The sequence below is a fragment of the Lithobates pipiens genome, unplaced genomic scaffold (genome assembly GCF_037356315.1).
Source record: "Lithobates pipiens isolate NorthernLeopardFrog02 unplaced genomic scaffold, aLitPip1_a1.2 Scaffold_28, whole genome shotgun sequence".
NCBI classification, from domain to species: Eukaryota; Metazoa; Chordata; class Amphibia; order Anura; family Ranidae; genus Lithobates; species Lithobates pipiens.
In genome coordinates this window covers 21215259-21239104 of record NW_027507789.1, presented here as the reverse complement: position 1 = coordinate 21239104, position 23846 = coordinate 21215259, and the positions used below count along the sequence as shown (strand labels likewise).

Sequence of the window (23846 nt, the reverse complement as noted above, 5' to 3'; positions counted from 1 at the left end):
TACTCAAGTACATGCTGTATGAACCTCCACTATAGGCTCCGTTACATGGACCGAGAATTCCCCGGTGTTCCTGTCTTACGCTCTCACTGACACTCTTACGTCTAAGCCCCTGTACACACGGTTGGAGATTTCGACAACCAAATCCGTTGGATTTTGTCCGAAACTGTTGCATACACACGGTCGGACTAAGTTGTCGAAAAATCTGATCATTCAGAACGTGATGACGTAATTTTCGTTACGATGGGACTACATTCAGGCTAGTAGCCAATAGCTTTGATGTAGGAATTTGATCTGAGCATGCGTGGCACTTGGTCCGATCAAAATTCTCTACCCATGATCGGAGTATGTCCGATCGGCCCAGTTGGTCGGGAAATATTTCCAACATGTTGGAAAATTGGGTCCGACGGATATTCCGACAAAATCAGTCCGATGCATACCACACACAGTCGGATTATCCGACAACACGGTCCGATAGGACACATTCCGACAGATTCTCCGACTGTGTGTACAAGGGCTAAGACCAAATGCTGGAAGCTTAATGAAAGCCTCCTACAAGACAAGGAGGTGCTTACTTATGTCACCAGAGAACAAGATTTTTTTTTTCAAACCAATGATCCGTCAGAATGCAACCCCCAGTATTGACTGGAAGGCGCACAAGGCAGTGATTCACTGGGTTCTTATAAAACACGGATTGAGGATCGAGAAACAACGTATAAGCTCTTGTACACACGGTCTGAGATTCCGACGGAATGTGTCCGATCGGACCGTATTGTCGGATAATCATATGTGTGTGTGGTCTCCATCGGACTGTTTCCGTCTGAATATCCGACAGACCAAGTTTTCCAACTTGTCTATAAAATTTTCCGACAACATGCTCCGATCGGACATACTCCGATCATGTGTAGCCTACTCCAAACGGACAAAGTGCCACGCATGCTCAGAACAAATTCCTAGACCAAAGCTATTGGCTACTAGCCTGAACATAGTCCCATCGTAACGAAATAACGTCATCATGTTATGTACAATCGGATTTTCCGACAACTTTGTCCGACCGTGTGTATACAACAGTTTCGGACAAAATCCGTCAGACAAAATCCAACGGATTTGGTTGTCAGAACGTCCGACCGTGTGTACAAGGGCTAAAACAGTCAACTTCATTACTTGTTGACCTACGGGTCTTATAAGCTTGACATAAACATGCACCATTCATCCCCCTTAGAGAAGCAACTTTTAACTCGGTGTACAAAAATGACAGACCTGTTGCAGTTTAAGGCTAAAGCAGCATTACAGATTTGTCAGAAAATATATGAATCGGGTGGTAAATGTGGCAGAATGTTAGCTAGGTCCCTTAGGGAACAGAAATTGGCAACTGATATACCGTACATAACACCGCTAACAGGACCGAAAGTTGTAATGCCCCAACTCCTTGCTAGGGAATTTCAGAGCATTTATGACTCTTTATATAATTATGCCCACATCCCCTCTCACATGTCCCAACTATCTACTGAGGTTAGTGAGGCACTGGAAGGAAGGTCCCATTACAATAGAGGAACTTCAAGAAGCTATAGGGGCAACTAAACCAGGGGATGCACCGGGCCCAGATGGTTTCAATATACAATATTATATTATAAGACCCTCTTGCCCTGATGTTGTTCATCCCTTGTGACAGTAATGAAGTTGATAATACTTTTTTTTTTTTAAAAAGGTACATTGTTAAAATAATTTAAATGAAAAAAATAGTTTTTAAAGCATTCCCACCCCCCATGCTCACACGCAGAGGCAAATGCAAGTGTCAGTTTTGCACGCCTATGTAAACGGCAGTTGCACCACAAATGTACGGTATCACCGCGAATGCCACAGCGAGGGCAATAATTCTAGTGCCAGACCTCCTGTGTAGGCATTTAATTCTTTGCCTATGGATATTTTTAGGTACCGTAGTTTGGCTCCATTCCATATGTAATTTTAAAGCGTGCTTGGTATCTTTTTACTCTGTGTAACATTATTTTTTTATATTTTTACCAATCAATTGGGTATTATATTTTGTTTTTGCACATTACAATTCATTAAAGTGTATTTTTTCCAAAAAATTGTGTTTTAAAAAACGCTGCGCAAATACCGTGTTACGTGAAAATATGCAATATCCATCTCTAGGGCCTCTGCTTAAAAAACATATACTGTTTGGGGGTTCTAAGTTGTTTTCTAGCAAAAAAAAAAAAAAAGATGAATTTTATACGTATGAGGAATGTCAGAATTAGCCCAGACTGGAAATGATTAAAGTGGTATTAAAGGTTCAGCTTTTTAAACACAAAAAAAAAATAACAAACTTGTTATACTTACCTTCTCCATGCAGTGGTTTTGCATTGAGCAGCCCCAGTCCTTCTCTTCTCGGGTTCCCCGCCAGTGTTCCTCTCCTCCCTTGACCAGTCCTTCCAATAGCAAGCCACTTGCTATGGGGGCACTGGTGCATGCTTGCTCCCGAGCCCTGCTCTATGTATTCTATCTGTATTGGCTCACTGGCTGTGACTGATAGCAGTGGGAGCCAATGGCTGCTGTCTCAGCCAATGAGAAGGAGTCTCGAGACATCCAAGGCTCTCAAGCACATCGCAGGATCGTGAGTGGGCTCGGGTGAGTATTAGGGGGGGCTGGAGCGGGGGAAGCAGCACACAGAAGGTTTTTTACCTTCATGCGTAGAATGCATAAAGGTAAAAAATCTTCAGCCCTTACAACCACTTACATATAAAGTGTAAGCAGTATTGTCATTCAGTTAAGCTGACCAGTAGAATTTTTTTCAAAATTTTAAAAGATAAGTTCAGCTTTGGGAAAATTACATATTCCACTTGTTTTTAAAGTGACATGTTCCTACTGCTGCAGCCGCTCCCCATTGCTCTCGATCCCTGTGACAGTAGTATGGGGAGAAGTTCCCAGTACCAGCTGTCACTTTCCAAAAACTCCACCCACGCGGCGTCATTTATGCACAGAGCTTTGTGGATGTCGGCTTGTAGTTCTCAATGAACTACCATGGTGCTGTGGGGCGCCGTGGTAGTTCACTGAATCTTCCCGTCAGTGCATCTGCTTGCCCGTACGGGATGTACGGGCACATAGATACACTGACAGCTCTGCAGGAGACCAATCTGGTGCAATGCTTCACAGACAAATAAATACACAAATAAATGCACATTTTTTTACTTGTAAAAAAAAGTGCATTTATTTATTTTTTAAAGTGAACTTATCCTTTAAGAATGTTTGTTCGATTTTTCTAATTATTAGTGGGGTCAAATCAGTGCTCGTTTTCGACCACAGTGACTAAAAAAATGTGAAGGCGCAGTATAAAAAAAAAAAAAATCTCTCAAAAGAACAAATTTTGAACAGTGAATGTGGTTTTCGTTTAGGAAAACCCATTCATTTTGAAAATCAAATGTAAAAAAGCAAACAAAACTGTGAAGTACTTTTGAGTGAACCATTGTAAGGAAAAGTGAATTTGATGCACATAGTTATTGATTATTTCCAATTTTCATCCTCTCCCCACTGCCATACTTTTCTATTAAACCAGAGGTCTTCTTTAACAATAACAAGAAGTAGTTCTTGGGGTGTGGTTCATATTTTGCCAATGCAGTCCATATAAGTCTGATGGAACACTTGATATATGTATAATTAGATGTCCGATAAGCACTCACCTGTTCCATATAACATAGCGAGTAAGATGGAAGAAATCCAGGCTGTGTCACTGTATCCGATCCCAAATTCTCTGATAAGTTCCTTAAAAAACACGCTGACTGCCTTAGGGAAGGCATAGGAGAACCCGGTGATGACAAAACATCCGAAGAGCACGGCCCAGCTCCAGCCGCCATCGGGGGCCTTTACCGTACTTGGATTGTCGTCCACAACCGCCCCTCCCATGATGCTCTACTCCGACTGCCTGTAAGAAATACAGAGGGTAATGTGATTACAAGGAAGAATTCCCTATGGTCATGCATGTTTGTGTACAGACTCACCCAGCAATGCTTTTATTCTGGAGGAACAATAGGTTTTAAGTAGTGGTAAGCTTGGGTTTGGCTTGGGTTCAGTCCTAACCCATGTTTGCCCGAACCCAGAAGGAATCTGTCAATGCCTGGCCAATCAACTGTGGCCGAGGCATTCCCCGCTCTGCAGCTGCATGTAATCAAAGGGCTGGGTGTGCTGGTGACGTCATTGACCACATGGCCATATCACTCTACCAAATCTGCTGAAAAGCCAGCAAATTAGGTCAATGATGCCACAGCAAGCATATCTGTCTATTTATGTGCATGCAGCTGCAGGTTGGGGAATGCCTCAGATGAAATTGATTGGCCTGACAACTTCCTTCCAGGTTCATCTTAATATGGGTTTGAACTGAACCCAAGCTGAACCAACGCTAAACTCAAGCTCATCCCTGGTTTCAAGGACGTTCTCCATCCTCTGCCCCAATGAATCTGCTTTAAGTATACCCCTTTAAGTCAAGGGTTTGTGACAGCTGGTCCATAGGACTTCAAAACCTGCTGAAACCACAAGCATCATACACATTACACACTGACTGTACAATCTCTGTACTATCTCATTTAGACCTGACAAAACAATGTGCTATTGTAACCTATCTGTATCCAATAAGGCAGGCCTTAACTCTGCAAAGTTCTTGGTAGATTTAAAAATTGAAAAAAAAATCAGACTGCAACGTGTAAGGAAATCATACACTACCATGGAACCAGTTAGGAATTGACATTTTAACAATCTGAATCTCCACACTTAAAGTGAACCTTTGTCATGCCCACGTAGAGGAAAGCGACAAGGTCAGTTAACCGACCCTCTTCCCAGCCGCCCATATTTACCTTTCCTTCATTCCCCCATTGGGAGCATAGAGATATACCCCTGGGTGTTGGAAGGTATACCCCTGGGTGTTGGAAGGTATACCCCTACCCTTGGGTGTTGGAAGGTATACCCCTGGGTGTTGGAAGGTATACCCCTACCATTGGGTGTTGGAAGATATACTCCTGGGTGTTGAAAGATATACCCTGGGTGTTGGAAGGTATACCCCTACCCCTGGGTGTTGGAAGGTATACCCCTACCCTTGGGTGTTGGAAGGTATACTCCTGGGTGTTGAAAGATATACTCCTGGGTGTTGAAAGATATACTCCTGGGTGTTGAAAGATATACCCTGGGTGTTGAAAGATATACCCTGGGTGTTGAAAGATATACCCTGGGTGTTGAAAGATATACCCTGGGTGTTGAAAGATATACCCTGGGTGTTGAAAGATATACCCTGGGTGTTGGAAGGTATACCCCTACCCCTGGGTGTTGGAAGGTATACCCCTACCCTTGGGTGTTGGAAGGTATACTCCTGGGTGTTGAAAGATATACTCCTGGGTGTTGAAAGATATACCCTGGGTGTTGAAAGATATACCCTGGGTGTTGAAAGATATACCCTGGGTGTTGAAAGATATACCCTGGGTGTTGAAAGATATACCCTTACTCCTGGGTGTTGGAAGGAATACCCTTACCCCTGGGTGTTGGAAGGAATACCCTTACCCCTGGGTGTTGGAAGCATGTAGCTCACTCTGCGTCATCCCACATGACAGCACCGATGCTTGGTGATTGGCTCAAAGCTCTCATACGGGGAGGGGAGTGTGTCCTCTGCTCAGAGTAAGCACTGGGTTCCTTTTATTCACAGTTGCTAAATGGATAAACTAAGTAACGATGGATGGGGAAGGGGATGTTAAGTGACCCTGTAGCATTTCTCAAATTGGGCAAAGCACATGTTCGCTTTAAGCTGGTAATAATATTTAATAGTAGTGCAGCTTTCCCTCTTAGGAGGTGTGTACTCTTATTTACTTGTATACTCTCCCTGTCAGGACATGCTAGCCCAGTGTCAGGCTATAAGGCTGACCATGAAATCTGCTCCCTTCCTGACCTCAGGTCTACCGACACTCTGATTAGGCTGCTAGAGGAGGTCTGAGCACCCAATTAATAAAGCTGTTGGCTTTCTTTCTTGCATTCCTGACACCACAACCATTTAGTGCGAGTCAGCTATCAGGACTGCACTCAGGCAAGAGAGAGAGGATGTACTCTGTGGGGCTCTTACATCACATGCTACAGGCAGGACCGCCAGTCCTCCTGTAGGGGGCCCGGGCATACATTGGGGCCTAAACAGCAGGGGGAACCGGTGCGGAGGGGCAATTACAGAACAATGCACCCACAGCTGGCGCACTCTGTGATCACTGTGTCACAGATGGGGATAAAAGGCCAATCACAGTGGCCCTTTACCATCTGATCAGCTGTGTGCAATTACAGCTCATCACATGTAAACACAATTGCTGGTTATCTGCATTCCTCTCTTCACGCTCTGTCACAGGAGAGCCAGTAACTGGCAATTGCGACAGGTGACTTTTACATTAATAATCAGGGCACTGATGATCAGTGTCCTGATCATCAGTGCTGCTTATCAGTGCCCATCAGTGCAACCCATCAGTGCCCGTTGGTGCAGCCTATCAGTGCCCATCGGTGCTGTCTCATCGGCGCACATCAGCCAAGGAGAAAAATTACTTATTTGCAAAATTTTATAACAGAAACTAAGGACATGTTTTTTTTTTTTTATGTTTTTTCGTTTGTTTAGCAAAAAATAAAAAACCCAGTGGTAATTAAATACCACCAAGAGAAAGCTCTGCCTGTCTCCAAAAAAATTATAAAAATGTCATATTGGTACCGTGTGAAGTGCGCAATTATCATTTAATTTGTGATAGCGCTGAAAGTTGAAAATTTACCTGGGCAGGAAGGGGGTGAAATTTCCCAGTATTGAAGGGGTTAATGAGGAGCTCCAGTCTTCTGAAAATGAAAAGTCAGCAGCTACAAAAACTGTAGCTGCTGACTTTTAATAAAAAACAGACACTTACCTTTACCAGGATTCAGTGCTGTGCTCACCCGAGGGGGGTGACGGGGACCGCCTTTGGTCGTTGGCGTCGACATCTTAACTGTGGGCACCCAACTGTGACAGTTTGCGGCTTCACAACCGGGTGCCCTCCGCTTTGTGCATTGCAGTTGGTCTTGCAGTCTTCTGAGACCTTTGATGCGTCCCAGAAGACTGCAGGGAGGGAGGGGGGCAATCAGAGCGGAAGTGGGAGCGGGTGCTTGCCAAAACTAGGTGCCCACTTCCAACCCCCCCCCCCCCCCCCCCAAAAAAAAACTGCCAAAAGTCAACGAGGAGCGGGCAAGGAGGCCTTAAATTGGAATTTCCGCTTCTGGGTGGGAGTTCCGCTTTTAGATCTCTTTCCCATGATTGTAGAAAAGAAAAGGTCCTGTGGTGCTCCCAATGCAGCCAGGGAAGCATAGAGGAGCGACAAACAATGTCGCAGAGGCTCCCCTGCTCAACAGGTTTGTTCAAACGTGGCAAACACTTGTTTTTAATGCCAGTATGAACAGGGCTCTATCCTTGCCTGTTCTATCCAGAATGGAGCTCGAGTGTTACAACACGCGGGTAATGTTTACTATAAAGACGGTTTATGTTAATCCACAAGCAACCGAACAGATTTATACGGAATCAGAGGCTGATTGTTTAAAACACGTCTCTGCTGTCTAGTCGCCATCATGTGATCTGGTCACGTTCGCAAACAGCGGCGATATTAATAATTCAGAGTGCTCTGCTCTATGTCACGTCTGTGGATGCTGAGGATGAAGGATGATAATTACTTATATCAGAAGTGGATAAAATATTTAGAGGCTTTAGGAGCCGTATAAGGAGAGGGTGGATTTGTAGGCCCTTCATATTGGGCAGATTCTGGAGATCACTTCATGTTTTATTTTAAGACAAGGCTAAGTTAAGTCTAATACTAAACCAACAAAGAAGATAAATATTGGCAATGAACAAAATAGTATATTAAGCTATTCAGTATATCAGGAGCAAGAGGTCCACGGCTAGGAAACATAGTATCTGAGAGTTTACAGTGCCTTGAAAAAAAAGTATTCATACCCCTTGACATTTTCCACATTTTGTTACGTTACAACCAAAAACTTAAAAAGGAATTTTATTGGGATTTTATGTGATGGACCAACACAAAGTGGTACATAATTGTAAAGTGGAAGGAAAACACTAAATGGTTTTCAATTTTTTTTTACAAATCAATATGTGAAAAGTGTGGGGGGCATTTGTATTCAGCCCCCTTTTACTCTGATACCCCCCAACTAATATCTAAAAACTAAATCCAATTGCCTTCAGAAGTCAGCTAATTAGAGTCCACCTGTGTGTAATTTAATCTCAGTACTCTTCTATGAAACAGCATCATGAAGGCCAAGAAACACATCAGACAGGTCAGGGATAAAGTTGTGGAGAAGTTTAACCACTTACAGACCGGACCATTTTGCTGGCTTAAGACCAGACCACTTTTTGCGATTCGGCACTGCGTCGCTTTAACTGACAATTGCGTGGTCGTGCGACGTGGCTCTCAAACAAAATTTGCGTCCTTTTTTTTCCCACAAATAGAGCTTTCTTTTGGTGGTATTTGATCACCCCTGCGTTTTTTATTTTTTGCGCTATAAACAAAAATAGAGAGACAATTTTGCAAAAAATGCATTATTTTTTACTTTTTGTTATAATAAATATCACCCAAAAATATATTTTAAAAAAACTTTTTTTTCCCTCAATTTAGGCTGATACATATTCTTCTACATATTTTTGGTAAAAAAAAAAAAAAAAAAAAATCGCAATAAGCGATTATTGATTGGTTTGCACAAAAGTTATAGCGTTTACCAAATAGTTAGGAGATAGTTTTATACTGCTACATTAGGGCGGACACATCAGACATTTTTGACACATTTTTGGGACCATTGTCATTTATACAGGAATCACTGCTATACAAATGCAGTGATTCCTGTGTAAATGACACTGGCAGTGAAGGGGTTAACCAGGGGGTGGCAGTGTAGGGGTTAAGTGTTCCTAGGGGCATGTTACTAACTGTGGGGGGGGCTGTGCTTTGTTTTAATGAACACTGATCTCTGCTCCAATCACATGGAGCAGAGATCAGCGCCACTTGTTGCTAGGCAGAACGGGGAGATGCTGTTTACAACGGCAATCGAGTCCGCAGGACCCGCGACCGGACTCACGGGGGTCCCGACTGGCACGTGAGTGCGTCTCCGGTGGCACGCTCGCGATATGCCTGCCCGTGCCATTCTGCCGACGTACGCCGGTCAGGAAGTGGTTAAAGCAGGGTTAGGTTATATAAAAAAAAATATTCCAAGCTTTGAACATCTCACGGAGCTCTGTTCAATCCATCATCTGAAAATGGAAAGAGTATGGCATGACTTCAAACCTACCAAGACATGGCCGTCCATCTAAACTGACCGGCCGGGCAAGGAGAGCATTCATCAGAGAAGCAGCCAAGAGGCCCATGGTAACTCTGGAAGAGCTGCAGAGATCCACAGCTCAGGGGGGAGAATCTGTCCACAGGACAACTATTAGTCGTGCTCTCTACAAATCTGGCCTTTGTGGAAGAGTGGCAAGATGAAAGCCATTGTTGAAAGAAAAACATAAAAAGTCCCGTTTGCAATTTGCGAGAAGCCATGTGGGGGACACAGCAAACACGTCCTAACCATCCTCACTGTGAAACATGGTGGTGGCAGCATCATGTTGTGGGGATGCTTTACTTCATCAGGGACAGGGAAGCTGGTCAGAGTTGATGGGAAGATGGATGGAGCTAAATACAGGACAATCTTAGAAGAAAACCTGTTAGAGTCTGCAAAAGACTTGAGGTTCACCTTCCAGGAGGACAACGACCCCAAACATACAGCCAGAGCTACAATGGAATGGTTTAGATCAAAGCATATTCATGTGTTAGAATGGCCCAGTCACAGTCCAGAAGACCTAAATCCAATTGAGAATCTGTGGCAAGACTTGAAAATTGCTGTTCACAGACGCTCTCCATCCAATCTGACAGAGCTTGAGATATTTTGCAAAAAAGAATGGGCAGAAATGTCCCTCTCTAGATATGCAAAGCTGGTAGAGACATCCCTAAAAAGACTTGTAGCTGTAATTGCTGTGAAAGGCGGTTCTACAAAGTATTGACTCTGGGAGGCGCCATACAAATGTACCCCACACACTTTTCACTTATTTATTTGTAAAAAAAATTGGAAAGCCATTTATCATTTTCCTTCCACTTCACAATTATGTGCCACTTTGTGTTGGTCCATCACATAAAATCCCAATAAAATACATTTACGTTTTTGGTTGTAACCTGACAAAAAGTGGAAAATCAAGGAACTGTACATCAGGGGTTCCTAACTTGGTGTTATTGGAACCTAATGATGGGAGTACTAAATTATTTAAAGATGAACTCCAGGCATATATAAAAAACACAAATCAGTTCAGCTGCATTCATTAATAAATGATTAAAGCTGATCTCCAGCTTTCCCTTCAGTCTTGCACAGTTGTAGCGGCTCCCCTCCTGGACTGAAAAGTGCTTACTCTGGTATCACTGCACACTGTGAGCTTCTCACAATGTGCATTAGAAGCTGCAGCAAGTCAGATAGAACCTGCCTCATTTCCTGGCTGGAGCACATCTGGCATCATCTTTTTTTCTCCCCAGCCTGCATTACGGAACCTGCAAAGCAGGCATGTACTGGCCATCAGGACTACTGGGAGTTTTCCGGTGGGCCGATGGGTTAGTGGGCCAGTTTCAGCGGCCGCCTAATTTGCCTATTGCATCGTTTCTCAACTAGGGTTTCCCAGTTGTTCTGCAGTGAATTCCCCCGGAGATCCGTGGCGATGTACCCCAATGTGCTTTGATGAGTCCTGATGTGCTATGTGCCCCATACCCTGATGTGCTATGTGCCCCAATGTCCTGTGCCCAGATGTCATGTGCCCTGATCTACTGTGACCTGTGTCCTGATGTGCTGTGCCCAGATGTCATGTGCCCTGATCTACTGTGACCTGTGTCCTGATGTGCTGTGTCCTGTACCCTGATGTGTCATATGCTGTGTCCTGATGTGCTATACCCTGATGTGCTGGGCTCTGTGCCCTGATGTGCTGTACCCTGATGTGCTGGGCTCTGTGCCCTGATGTGCTGTGCCCTGATTGTGCCTGATGTGCTGGGCTCTGTGCCCTGATGTGCTGTGCCCTGATGTGCTGGGCTCTGTGCCCTGATGTGCTGTGCCCTGATGTGCTGGGCTCTGTGCCCTGATGTGCTGTGCCCTGATGTGCTGGGCTCTGTGCCCTGATGTGCTGTGCCCTGATTGTGCCTGATGTGCTGGGCTCTGTGCCCTGATGTGCTGTGCCCTGATGTGCTGGGCTCTGTGCCCTGATGTGCTGTGCCCTGATGTGGCCTGATGTGCTGGGCTCTGTGCCCTGATGTGCTGTGCCCTGATGTGCTGGGCTCTGTGCCCTGATGTGCTGTGCCCTGGGCCAGTCTGGATGAAGTCCAGGGCCACATTTTTGTCCCAGTCCAGCCCTGCTGCAAAGTGAAAAATCAGCTCGATATGTCTCATGATATGTAAGCAGTAAACTTGTCATGTGCCTCCCTTTTGTATTTGCTGCCACAAAAGCAATAGCAAAAATCTCTTTAGCTGTATATTTGTCATTTTTGCAGTTTTGACATAAATAAAAAAAGTGCGTCTCAGGCATATTTAAAGCAGAACTTCACTCTCTCAAGTAACATTTGCTATTTTTCGGTTTCAACCGTATTTATTGTTTTCAAGCAAAAGAAACAAAAAAAAAAAAAAAAAAAAAAAAAAAAAAAAAGGCTCCTGGCATGCCCACGCAAGGCCTCATATTCACATCCATACCAAACACAGGCTTAAAGGGGTTGTAAAACTTCATGGTTTTTCACCTTTATGCATTCTATGTATGAAGGTGAAAAAACTTTTTTAGTTCTGCAGCCCCCCCCCCCCCCACCGTTTTACTTACCTGGGCGTTGTCATCCTCCGTCCGGGAATGAGCACACCATCTCTAGCCGGTGTCTCATGTCCTGATTGGATAGATTGATAGCAGCGCAGCCATTGGACCCCCGCTGCTGTCAATCAAATCCAATGTTTCGCCGCTGGGGGGCGGGGCTCAGTACTGCATTTTGCGTGAATGAACACAGATGCGGGACTCGAAACCGTGCCCGCACGGGTGTCCACCAAAGAGAGCGCTTATCCAACGTGAACACTCGATGCGGGGGAGGAGCCACCAGCGCTGCATTGGGATCCCAGAAGAGGAGGTTCGGGGGCCTCTCTGTGCAAAATGAACTTCACAGTTGAGGTAAGTATGACATGTTTGTTATTAAAAAATAAAAATAAAACAAGGGTTTAAACAAGGTGATAATATCGTCATATCAAAACTTTAACCGCTTGCGGACCAGCCGCTGCAGTTTTATTGCGGCAGGCTGGCTCTGCTGCGCGAAATTACGTTATTGTACGTGATCTCGCGAGGCTTGGCTAGCGGGCGCGTGCCCACCTAGAGCTCCTTGAGTCCAAGGGGACTCGAGACTTGAGACTCGATGTCCACGGGCATACCCGTGATCGCCTCATGGAGAGGAAGAACGGGGAGATGCTAATGTAAACAAGCTGATCAGCGCTCCCTGTGATCGGGAGCAAAGATCAGTGACGTGTCACACACAGCAACGCCCCCCCCCCACGGTTATAATCACTCCCTAGGGCACACTTAACCCCTACAGCGCCACCTAGTGTTAACCCCTTCACTGCCATTCACATTTACATCAATGCATTTTGAATCGCACTGATCGCTGTATAAATGTGAATGGTCCCAAAATAGTGCCAAAAGTGTCCGATGTGTCCGCCATAATGTCACCGTCATGATAAAAATCACTGATCGCCGCCATTACTAGTAAAAAAAAAAAAAATGCCATAAAACTATCCCCTATTTTGTAGACGCTATACCTTTCGCGCAAAACAATCAATAAACGCTTATTGTGATTTTTCTTAACCAAAAATATGTAGAATACATATATAGGGGCGGCACAGTGGTGTAGTGGTTAGCACTCTCACCTAGCAATAAAAAGGGTTGCTGGTTTGAATCCCAACCACAACACTACCTGCCTGGAGTTTACATGTTCTCCCTGTGCCTGCGTGGGTTTCCTCCGGGTACTCCGGTTTCCTCCCACACTGCAAAGACATGCAGGTAGGTTAATTGGCTTCTGTCCCAAATTGGCCCTAGTATATGAATGGGGACCTTGGATTGTGGGCTCCTTGAGGGTAGGGACTGATGTGAGTGTGTAATGTACAGTGATAGGGACAATTGTAGACACTCACTCAGATTGAACTGGATAGACTGGTGTCTTTATTCAACCTTACTAACTATGTAACTATATCGGCCTAAACTGAGGGAAAATTTTTTTTATTTTATATATTTTTTGGGGATATTTATTATAGCAAAAAGTAAAAAATAATGCATTTTTTTTTTCAAAAATTCTCGCTCTTTTTTTGTATATAGTGCAAAAAATAAAAACAGCAGAGATGATCAAATACCACCAAAAGAAAGCTCTATTTGGGCTGGCTTCAGTGTTGGTGTTACAGTAAAGGTTGGTGTTAGGTATACAAGGTGGGTAACAAAGAGGTTTAGTGGTTTATTTTTAGGGATACAGTAATGTTTTATTTTTTAGGGTTACAGGGAGGGTTAATGGAAGGAGGCTTTAGAATTGGGCATTGCACCAAAAACCACCAGTTTCCTAATAGGCAAACTCTTCACTACTTTTAAAGATTAACCAACTACCACCTCAAACAAGCCCATACATCTCAGAATATTACCCCCATTTCTACCTACCTTGGTTTTGGAGGTGTAGGCACTAATGTTGTGCAAAGGAAAACCAGATTTCTGGGTTCTAATGCTAAACCAATTACATTATTACTTCTGATAGTAGGTCTTATTACACCTTGCAGCTTTTACTTCTCGGCTTTACCAAACTTGTAGGAAAGGCTAAAGGAGAGGTAATGCCATGAGAGGAAAAGAAAACCCCCCATGTACTCATCATGGGGGGGCCCCCCAAGTGTGCACGCACCACCGGCTATTCTTAACTCACCTCAGATCTGCCGATATTGGAATGCCCCCTGTCCGCAGCCCAGGATGGTTTCTGGGTCACGGTGTCTATCCTTACTCTGACATTTACACCTCCAAAGAAATAGTTTCTCTTACGTAGACCAGAAATATCCTGAACTCTGCAACGCCAACAGCTGCCCTATTTTTGGGCCTGTGCTCTTTAGGCTGGAAGGCTGCCTGGATCGGTATAATACCTCTGTATACTCCGCATTGTGGTTTATGGCCGAGTGTTCCAGCTCAGACTAATATTTAAAATAAACCTCTTTCCTGATTTAGGATTTATTCTTGCTTTGGACTTTGTTCATAATTGAAACATCTCAGTATGAAATGGTCATTGTTTGTTAAAATATGACTGGTCGTCTAAGCAAAGCTGGCCATAAAACCGTGAATTTTGTTTCTGATGAACTGGCTGAAATTTGTTGCATGGGTGGTCCGGTTGGCCCCTGCCCCCCTAACAGTCTAACATTAAAAAGACGAAGGAGCTGAGCAGGAAAAAAAATTGCCAAAAAACAGCTGCATCCAATCAAAAGCAGCCGCTGTTCAGGTATTCTGACAGCCACCAGCACTGGTCCGCCAAACTCTTGTATAGTGTGGAAGGAGGAATGTAAGATTTTTTCGCAATCAGCCTTCAGGCTAAATAAAAAGAAAACATCATATTGCCATCTTGAAGCTGGCGTGCTGATGTCACTACTCTTGTGCTCCAGTCCCTCTGCTATGTTGGCGATGGAACTTGTAGCCTCTCTCCATTCAAAAATTTTTGTGACTGGATGATATGGCTGTGCAGGCGGAGCCGCATACAGCCACACCGAATTAAAAATGAATGACAGGATTCGGCAGGGAGAAGAACCCCAAGATTCAAGAAGAGGAAGGGGGTGGGGGTTGCAGCGTCTAACCAAGTTTTCCCAGACTGCCATATTATCCTCAGAAATAGACCAAGCATTGATCAAGCGCTAACAATATACAAATATAATAAATTAATGATGCCACTCTAACTGAAAATAAAAATGTACTAGTATGTGAACTCATTTGCATAACAATATCTTCCCACTTAAAGTGGAAGTAAAGGCTACATAATAAACATGCTTAAAGGGCATTTCCATTTTGCAGCTGGTCTCAATGCGATCCAAATCTTGTAATTATCCTGGAATAGTTCTCTTTCCTCTCCCATTTTACCTAGCAAATCTTTCATTGGAGTCCTCTTAACCCTATTCATTCCCACCCAAATATGTTTTTATCCATAACCCTTCCTTTGAAACCTATTTTTCAAGTCCTGGGCCTCGTTTTCAAATTCACCTTTATCTGAGCAGTTATTTATGTAAAAAGTAAAAGTTATGTAAATTGAGAAATTCTCCTATTGGTACCCCACATATGGTTGAGGTAGGGTGATAACTGGTCAAGTGGAGAAGGGCGTTTTCCCCCATACTCTTTTGAAATGTAGATCTCATTATTCTCCGACCTGCTTTTGTAATCTTCAAATCCAAAAATGTTATTTCGAAAGAAGAAAATGACAAAAGAAAAAAAGTCGAAGAAGACGGAAGATGAAGACGGAAGATGAAGACGGAAGATGAAGACGGAAGATGAAGACGGAAGATGAAGACGGAAGATGAAGACGGAAGATGAAGACGGAAGATGAAGACGGAAGATGAAGACGGAAGATGAAGACGGAAGATGAAGACGGAAGATGAAGACGGAAGATGAAGACGGAAGATGAAGACGGAAAACATTAGAGGATGGAAGAGGAAGACAGAAGACAGAAGAAGTATACAGAAAAAGAAGAAAGAAGACAGAAGAAGAACCACCAATATTAAGTAAGGTTGGGAAGTGGTTTGAGGGTGTTTTCCCCACCATACTCTTTTGAAATGTAGATCTCATTATTCTCGGACCTACTTTTGTAATCTGCAAATCCAAAAATGTTATTTCGAAAAAGAAGAAAATTACAAAAGAAAAAGTCGAAGAAGACAGAAGCATAAGACAAAAGTAGAAGATAGAAGAAGAAGACGAAAGACAACGGCGTAAGAAGAAGAAGATGGCAGAAGAAGACAGAAGAAGATGGAAGAGGAAGAGGAAGACAGAAGAAGTAGAGAGAAGAAAGAGACAGAAAAATAAGAAAGAAGAAAAAAAAAGGACAGAAGAAGAACCTCCAATATTAAGTAACCGACTCTCTCCATGTTTCATTTTATACACCAAGGATATGCAATTAGCGGACCTTCAGCTGTTGCAGAACTACAAGTCCCATGAGGCATAGCGAGACTCTGACAGCCACAAGCATGACACCCAGAGGCAGAGGCATGATGGGACTTGTAGTTTTGCAACAGCTGGAGGTCCGCTAATTGCATATCCCTGTTATACCCTAATAGGGCTGTAACATGAAACATGCTAAGGAAGGTGGACTTAGCTTCTAAATCAGTGGTTTTCAACTCCTGCCCTCAGGACCAACTAACAGGCCATGTTTGGAAGATAACTGGAATACATCACAGGTGATATCATTTGCTGCTCGGTGATTGCAATATTCTAGTCTGCATCTCCCCAAGGTAATACTTAAAATCTGGCTAGTAAGTGGGTCCTAAGGACAGGAGATGAGGAACCACTGTTCTAAATATTCGTTTTGTCTAGGGAAAGGAGTCTCCACCAGGAGATCCTAGCTCCCAATAACCAATGATACCAATTATCTTTTTAGCTGTGGGTAAGGGGGGGGGGGGTGCATTTTTCCACTGCTCAACAAAGTAAGTGAGGGGGTGCACTTTTTCACTGGTCAACAATGTAAGAGTGTCCCTCCCCCCACTGACTATTAATATAATTGGTCCTTCTCCCATCGGCCACCAATGTATGGGACCACTAAACCAACTATCAATATAAAAAGTCTTGTTTCCTCTGCCAACCAGTGTAAGGGAAAGTACCATTTTAATTTTCACCACTGGCATCCATGCAAATGTGGCGTGAGCTAGAGATGTAATAATTTAGAAGGGGATCCCAAAGACATGAACATAAGTTCAAGGGTTATTCTGTAAAGAAAAAAAATGTTGAGAAAGGCTGATCTAGAAGAAAATAAAAAAAGCAGCTATACCTACCTTATACCATACTCCTGCAGGCTTCATCTGCATGGTATGACCAGTCCACTGAAGCTGCTTTGAGAGCCCCTGGCTGATCGGTTGCAGCCACTGTTTGGCTGAATCTTTTTTCAGCAGGCTCCTTTAACCACTTCCCACCCGGCCAATGTATATATACGGCCGGGTGGGAGCCGCCTGCTCCTGATAGGACGTTCAGGAACGTCCTTCAGGAGTAGCGGGATCGCGCGCGCGCGCGCCCGCGCAGCGGTGCGATCCCGATGTGCTCGTGTCACCCGGACACGGCACATCTCAGATCGGCAGGAGGGCTCTGCGATTGGCCCTCCTGATCACATGACGGGCGTGTCCAATCACGGCCGTCATGTGATGTAAACAAACAGCCGGTTGCTAGGCAATCGGCTCTCCTCTCCTCACACGGAAGTCATCGCAGAGGAGAGGAGAGCGGATCGCTGCAGCCGGCTGATGATCAGTGAGTATGGGCTGCTTTTCACAGCTTTTTACTCACTGATCATCAGTGTAGTGTCAACACACAACACACCACACAGTACAAACACAGTCCCCACATATGTCCCCAAAACACACATGTCCCAAAACATACATGTCCCCAAATAATAAAAACACATGTCCCTAATAATAAAAACATGTCCCCCACATATGTCCCACTAAAATCACATGTCCCAATGATTATCTGCACACATATGTACGTGATCACCTGCACACATATGTACATGATCATTTGCGTACATATGTCCGTGATCACACAAACCAATTATTATACACTTAACGGAATTTTTTTTACCAAAAACATGTAGCAGAATACATTTTGGCTTAAATTTATGACAAAATTTGATTTTATTGGATTTCTTTTCAAATAGAAAAAAGAAAATATTGTTTTTTTCCCAAATTTCCGCTTATATCGCAAAAAAAAAAAAAACGGAGTCGTGAATAAATACCACCAAAATAAAGCTCTATTTGTGCGAACAAAATGATAACAATTTCATTTGGGTACAGTGTAGCATGACCGCGCAATTGTCACTGAAAGCGCTAGAGCGCTGAAAGCTGAAAATTGGGCTGGGAAGGAAGGGGGTGAAAGTGCCCTGTATTGAAGTGGTTAACAAAAGTTGATCAAATGATTAGCTTTGGAGCCCTAAACATTAGTACCAGTTGTTACAGTCTCAGCAGCTTTCAGCCTCTCATAGATCTTTGCAGGCTGTCGGCACCAGGGCTAGATGGTGTGCCTATGCCGTCTGAGGCCGCGTACACACGCGGGGACTGTTCGACAGTTTCAGCGGACAGTCTGACGAACAAAGTTTTTCGGAAATTCCGTAAAACTGTCCGCTGAAACTTGGTTTGAGCGGACAGTCCCCGCGTGTGTAGGCTTGTTCGTCAAACTAAGTTCCGCGCATGCTCAGAAAGGATTTACACGGCGAAGGTTGCATTGCAGTGTATAGGACGTCGTATTTCTAGTCCCGTCGTACGTGGCGTTCACGTCATCGCGCAAGTTTCAGCGGACTGTTCGTTCGTCGTGTGTGGCCAAGTCCGTCCATGCTAATTTTGAGCGGACTGTCCGCTCAAACTGTTTGACGAACAAAGTTGAGCGAACAGTCCCCACGTGTGTACGCCGCCTAACCGCTCAAAAACACAGGAATCTCACACGTATGTACTAAACACTCAGTATGCATAAGACCATAGCATCAGGGCTTCTAAAAGCAGACTCGGAGACAAACACAGACACTGTCGGTTTCAGCTTAATAATATAAAACCCAAAAAGCATCAGTTGTGCTCCTTTATTAATCCTGGCTGCACTGGAGAGATGGGGGAGATAAGGAAGATCAAGCAAGATAACTGCTCATGACAACAGATGTCTGCCAGAGCAACCGTTAATAAGTTTTATGCAAATGGCCAGACCTACATTAGCCTCTAAGTGTCCGTCAGCCACCTGTTTGGATGGGGGATGGTCGGGGTCCGTGTTGTGATATGTGCATAGTAGGAGGTGGGGGGGGGAGAGCTGAACACCTATGGTCCAGTTGGTCTGCCCTAATTGCATTACATAAACCTGTTCCTATTAATTGCATCCTTTTTGCAGCAGTGGTGTGGCTAAGTCCCGCAATGCAAACATCATCCATGTTCCCATGGCACAGGCTTTTTATTTAAATCCAGCTTCACCCAAGATATTTTGTCATTGGCATGGCACTATTGGAGAATCATCTTCTGGTTTATATCTCAGAGACCTGGCTTTCCATAAGATCAATTTTTGTCCTCCCAGCTCCGTAATTAATGGCACATGCTGCGACAATGCAGGCCTAAATCAAATTTAATATAGGGCAGCAGGTACAAATTATTACTTGCGTACAGCTGTGACTATATAGACTAATCATTTACAATTCAGCCCCGGAAGATTTTACCCCCTTCCTGACCAGAACACTTTTTGTGATTCGGCACTGCGTCGCTTTAGCTGACAATTACGCAGTCGTGTGGCACTGTACCCAAACAAAATTGATGTCCTTTTTTTCCCCGATAAATAGAGCTTTCTTTTGGTGGTACAGTGGTGTGAAAAAGTGTTTGCCCCCTTCCTCATTTCCTGTTCCTTTGCATGTTTGTCACACTTAAGTGTTTCGGAACATCAAACCAATTTAAACAATAGTCAAGGACAACACAAGTAAAACACAAAATGCAATTTGTAAATGAAGGTGTTTATTATTAAAGGTGAAAAAAAAGCCAAACCATCATGGCCCTGTGTGAAAAAGTGATTGCCCCCCTTGTTAAAACATACTATAACTGTGGTTGTCCACACCTGAGTTCAATTTCTCTAGCCACACCCAGGCCTGATTATTGCCACACCTGTTCACAATCAAGGCATCACTTAAATAGGAGCTGCTTGACACAGTAAGGTCCACCAGAAGATCCTTAAAAGCTACACATCATGCCGAGACCCAAAGAAATTCAGGAACAATTGAGAAAGAAAGTAATTGAGATCTATCAGTCTGGAAAGGGTTATAAAGCCATTTCCAAAGCTTTGGGAATCCAGCGAACCACAGTGAGAGCCATTATCCACAAATGGCGAAGACATGGAACAGTGGTGAACCTTCCCAGGAGTGGCCGGCCGCCCAAAATTACCCCAAGAGCGCAGCGACGACTCATCCAAGAGGTCACAAAAGACCCCACAACAACGTCCAAGGAACTGCAGGCCTCACTTGCCTCAGTTAAGGTCAGCGTTCATGCCTCCACCATCAGGAAAAGACTGGGCAAAAATGGCCTGCATGGCAGAGTTCCAAGGAGAAAACCACTGCTGAGCAAAAAGAACATCAAAGCTCGTCTCAATTTCTCCACAACACATCTTGATGATCCCCAAGACTTTTGGGACAACATTCTGTGGACCGATGAGACAAAAGTGGAACTCTTTGGAAGGTGTGTGTCCAAGTATATCTGGCGTAGAAGGAACACTGCATTTCATAAAAAGAACATTATACCAACAGTAAAATATGGTGGTGGTAGTGTGATGGTCTGGGGCTGTTTTGCTGCTTCAGGACCTGGAAGACTTGCCGTGATAAAAGGAACTATGAATTCTGCTGTCTACCAAGAGATCCTGAAGGAGAATGTCCGACCATCTGTTCGTGTACTCAAGCTGAAACGAACTTGGGTTCTGCAGCAGAACAATGATCCTAAACACACCAGCAAGTCCACCACCGAATGGCTGAAGAAAAAACAAAATGAAGACTTTGGAGTGGCCTAGCCAAAGTTCTGACCTGAATCCTATTGAGATGTTGTGGTATGACCTTAAAAAGGCCGTTCATGCTCGAAAACCCTCTAATGTAACTGAATTAGGACAATTCTGCAAAGATGAGTGGGCCAAAATTCCTCCAGGACGCTGTAAAAGCCTCATTGCACGTTATCGCAAACGCTTGGTTGCAGTTGTTGCTGCTAAGGGTGGCCCAACCAGTTATTAGGTTTAGGGGGCAATCACTTTTTCACACAGGGCCATGATGGTTTGGATTTTTTTTCACCTTTAATAATAAACACCTTCATTTACAAATTGCATTTTGTGTTTACTTGTGTTGTCCTTGACTATTGTTTAAATTGGTTTGATGTTCCGAAACACTTAAGTGTGACAAACATGCAAAGGAACAGGAAATGAGGAAGGGGGCAAACACTTTTTCACACCACTGTATTTGATCACCTCTGCGGATTTTATTATTTGCGCTATAAACAAAAAAAGAGCGACAATTTTGAAAAAAAATTCAAGATTTTTTACTTTTTGCTATAATAAATATCCCCCAAAAATATATAAAAAAACTATTTTTTTTCCCTCAGTTTAGGCCAATAAGTATTCTTTCACATATTTTTGGTAAAATAAAAATCGCAATAAGCTACTATTGATTGGTTTACGCAAAAGTTATAGCGTCTACAAAATAGGGGATAGTTTTATGGAATTTTTTTACATAATTCTTTTTTATTAGTAGTGGCGGAGATCAGGACTGTGAGATTATGGTGGACCCATCGGACACTTTTGACACTATTTTGGGACCATTGCCATTTATACAGCGATCAGCGCTATAAAAAATGCACCGATTACTGTGTAAATTACACTGGCAGTGAAGGAGTGTTAACCACTAGGGGGCAATGAAGGGTTTAAGTGTGTCCTAGGGAGTGATTCTAACTGTGGGGGTGATGGGCTTCAACTTGACAGGGCCGATGACAGGGATCGGTGATCTCTGTCATGACACAAGGCAGAATGGGGAAATGCCTTATTTACGGGTACAGTCAAGCTGTATGCGGCGGATGCACACGCCTGCTAGCCCAGCCTCTTAAAGGGGATGTACAGGTACACCCATTTGCCCACTGCTGCCATTGTGTCGACGTATATGGACGTGCATCAGTCGGCAAGTGGTTAATATGCAGCAGGCCTGACTGGCTCAGCGTCAGAGTCGGTTCACACTGAGGCAGCATGACTTGCAGCGCGACTGCCTCAGGCGACCGGGATCCGTATAGAAGTCAATGCAAGTCGCCCCAAAAGTCGTACAGGAACCTTTTTCTAAGTCGGAGCGACTTGAGTCGCTCCAATTAGAATGGTTCCATTCAGGGCTGGTGCAAGGATTTTTGACACCCTAGGCGAAACCTAATTTTGCCGCGCCACCCCCCTGGCTCCACCCCTGGCAAAAACCCCTTTGCCCTGCCTTGTATAGCCCTCCTTTTTAATAAAGCGCCCATCAAATGCAGCCCACCAGCACCCATCGAATGCAGCCTCACCAACGTCCACCAAAGCAGCCTCACCAGCGTCCACCAATGCAGCCTCACCAGCGCCCATCAAATGCAGCCTCACCAGCGCCCATCAAATGCAGCCTCACCAGCGCCCATCAAATGCAGCCTCACCAGCGCCCATCAAATGCAGCCTCACCAGCGCCCATCAAATGCAGCCTCACCAGCACCCATGAAATGCAGCCTACCAGCGCCCATCAATGCAGCCTCACCATGGCACATCAAATGCACCCTACCAGGGCCCATCAATGCAGCCTACCAGCACCCATCAATGAATGTTTACTTGCTTTCATTCATTTGGGAGATGGAACACAAACTCTGCCGTTGCTGCGCCTCTGACACTATGAGCGAATGGAGCGGTGGCTGCCTGCTGATTTTGAAACTTAGTTGCTTGCTGCAGAGAGAAGTAGGAACACCAGTGGCCAGGCACCCTAGGCAGCAGTGCACCCTAGGCGGTTGCCTAGTTTGCCTAGTGGTAGCACCGGCCCTGGTTCCATTGCACAGAACGGGACGCGACTTGTCAGTGTGAACCGGCTCTCAGAGGTCACGACGCTGAGCCAGTCAGGCCTGCTGCTGCTCAATCACAGGAGACTTTAAAGAGGAAGTAAACCCTGATGAGTTTACTTCCTCTTTCATTCCCTGCAAAGGCAAAGCATAATGGACTACTATGCATCGCATAGTAGCCCATTATGTGTCACTTACCTGACACAGGAGCCAGCGAAGTTGCCGCTGTCCCCTGTAGTCCGCCGCATCCATCTTGTTGGTGGGGTCTCGCAGCTCCGCCGCTGTCATTCGGCGGAGCCGCGATGACATCACTCCCACGCATGCGCACGGGAGCTAACACGCGCGGCAGCTCCGTTGCTGAGAATGCCACGCTCAGTGCGCCTGCGCGCCGCTGTCTTCGGCGCATGCGCCGTAGACAGCGGTGCCTGTTTTCGGGCAAATATCTCCTAAACCGTATAGGTTTAGGAGATATTGCTTGGACCTACAGGTAAGCCTTAATCTAGGCTTACCTGTAGGTCAAAGTGGTTTGTAAGGGTTTACAACCACTTTAAATAAAGTAGTAGAATGCTCCAGCTGGCCATATACTGTAAGATGGTCTGAGCTAAAGAAATCTGTTGGTTACCCCATCCAGAATGAATGAAGGAATCTCTCCTTCTGGCTATTGTATTGTGACAGCCAGCACCCACAGCTGTCAGAGTACCTGAACAATAGTTGCACCTGATTGGATGGAGCTGCATTCAAGTTGACAATTTTCTGCCTGGTGTAACAAATAATTTTGCGCTGACTATAAAGTTAGCAGCTAACACAGCAATTATGATAAATGGCAATACAAAGGAAAACAAATAGTGTAGCACTGCCTGGCCCATTCGATTTTTAGATCAAAGAATGTGGGCTGGGAGGGTGCCAACAGGGCCACCTACAGCTTGAACCTTGTCCAGTTCATCACCAGGAGGAGGAAATCCAATGAGCTGCAAGCTGTACCCCACCTTTTTGTT

The 23846-nt window shown here is 44.5% G+C and overlaps 1 protein-coding gene across 2 annotated transcripts in view; it reads right to left on the bottom strand.

Moving 5' to 3' along the window:
- Window positions 1-23846, bottom strand: part of SLC16A3 (solute carrier family 16 member 3) — a 57009-nt gene that overhangs the window by 19691 nt on the left and 13472 nt on the right. For both annotated transcript variants that reach the window (XM_077458883.1, XM_077458884.1), the window contains exon 2: window positions 3675-3916. In XM_077458883.1, the coding sequence (XP_077315009.1) occupies window positions 3675-3897 (223 nt within the window). In that variant the 5' untranslated portion in view covers window positions 3898-3916. The remainder of the gene's footprint in view (window positions 1-3674; window positions 3917-23846) is intronic.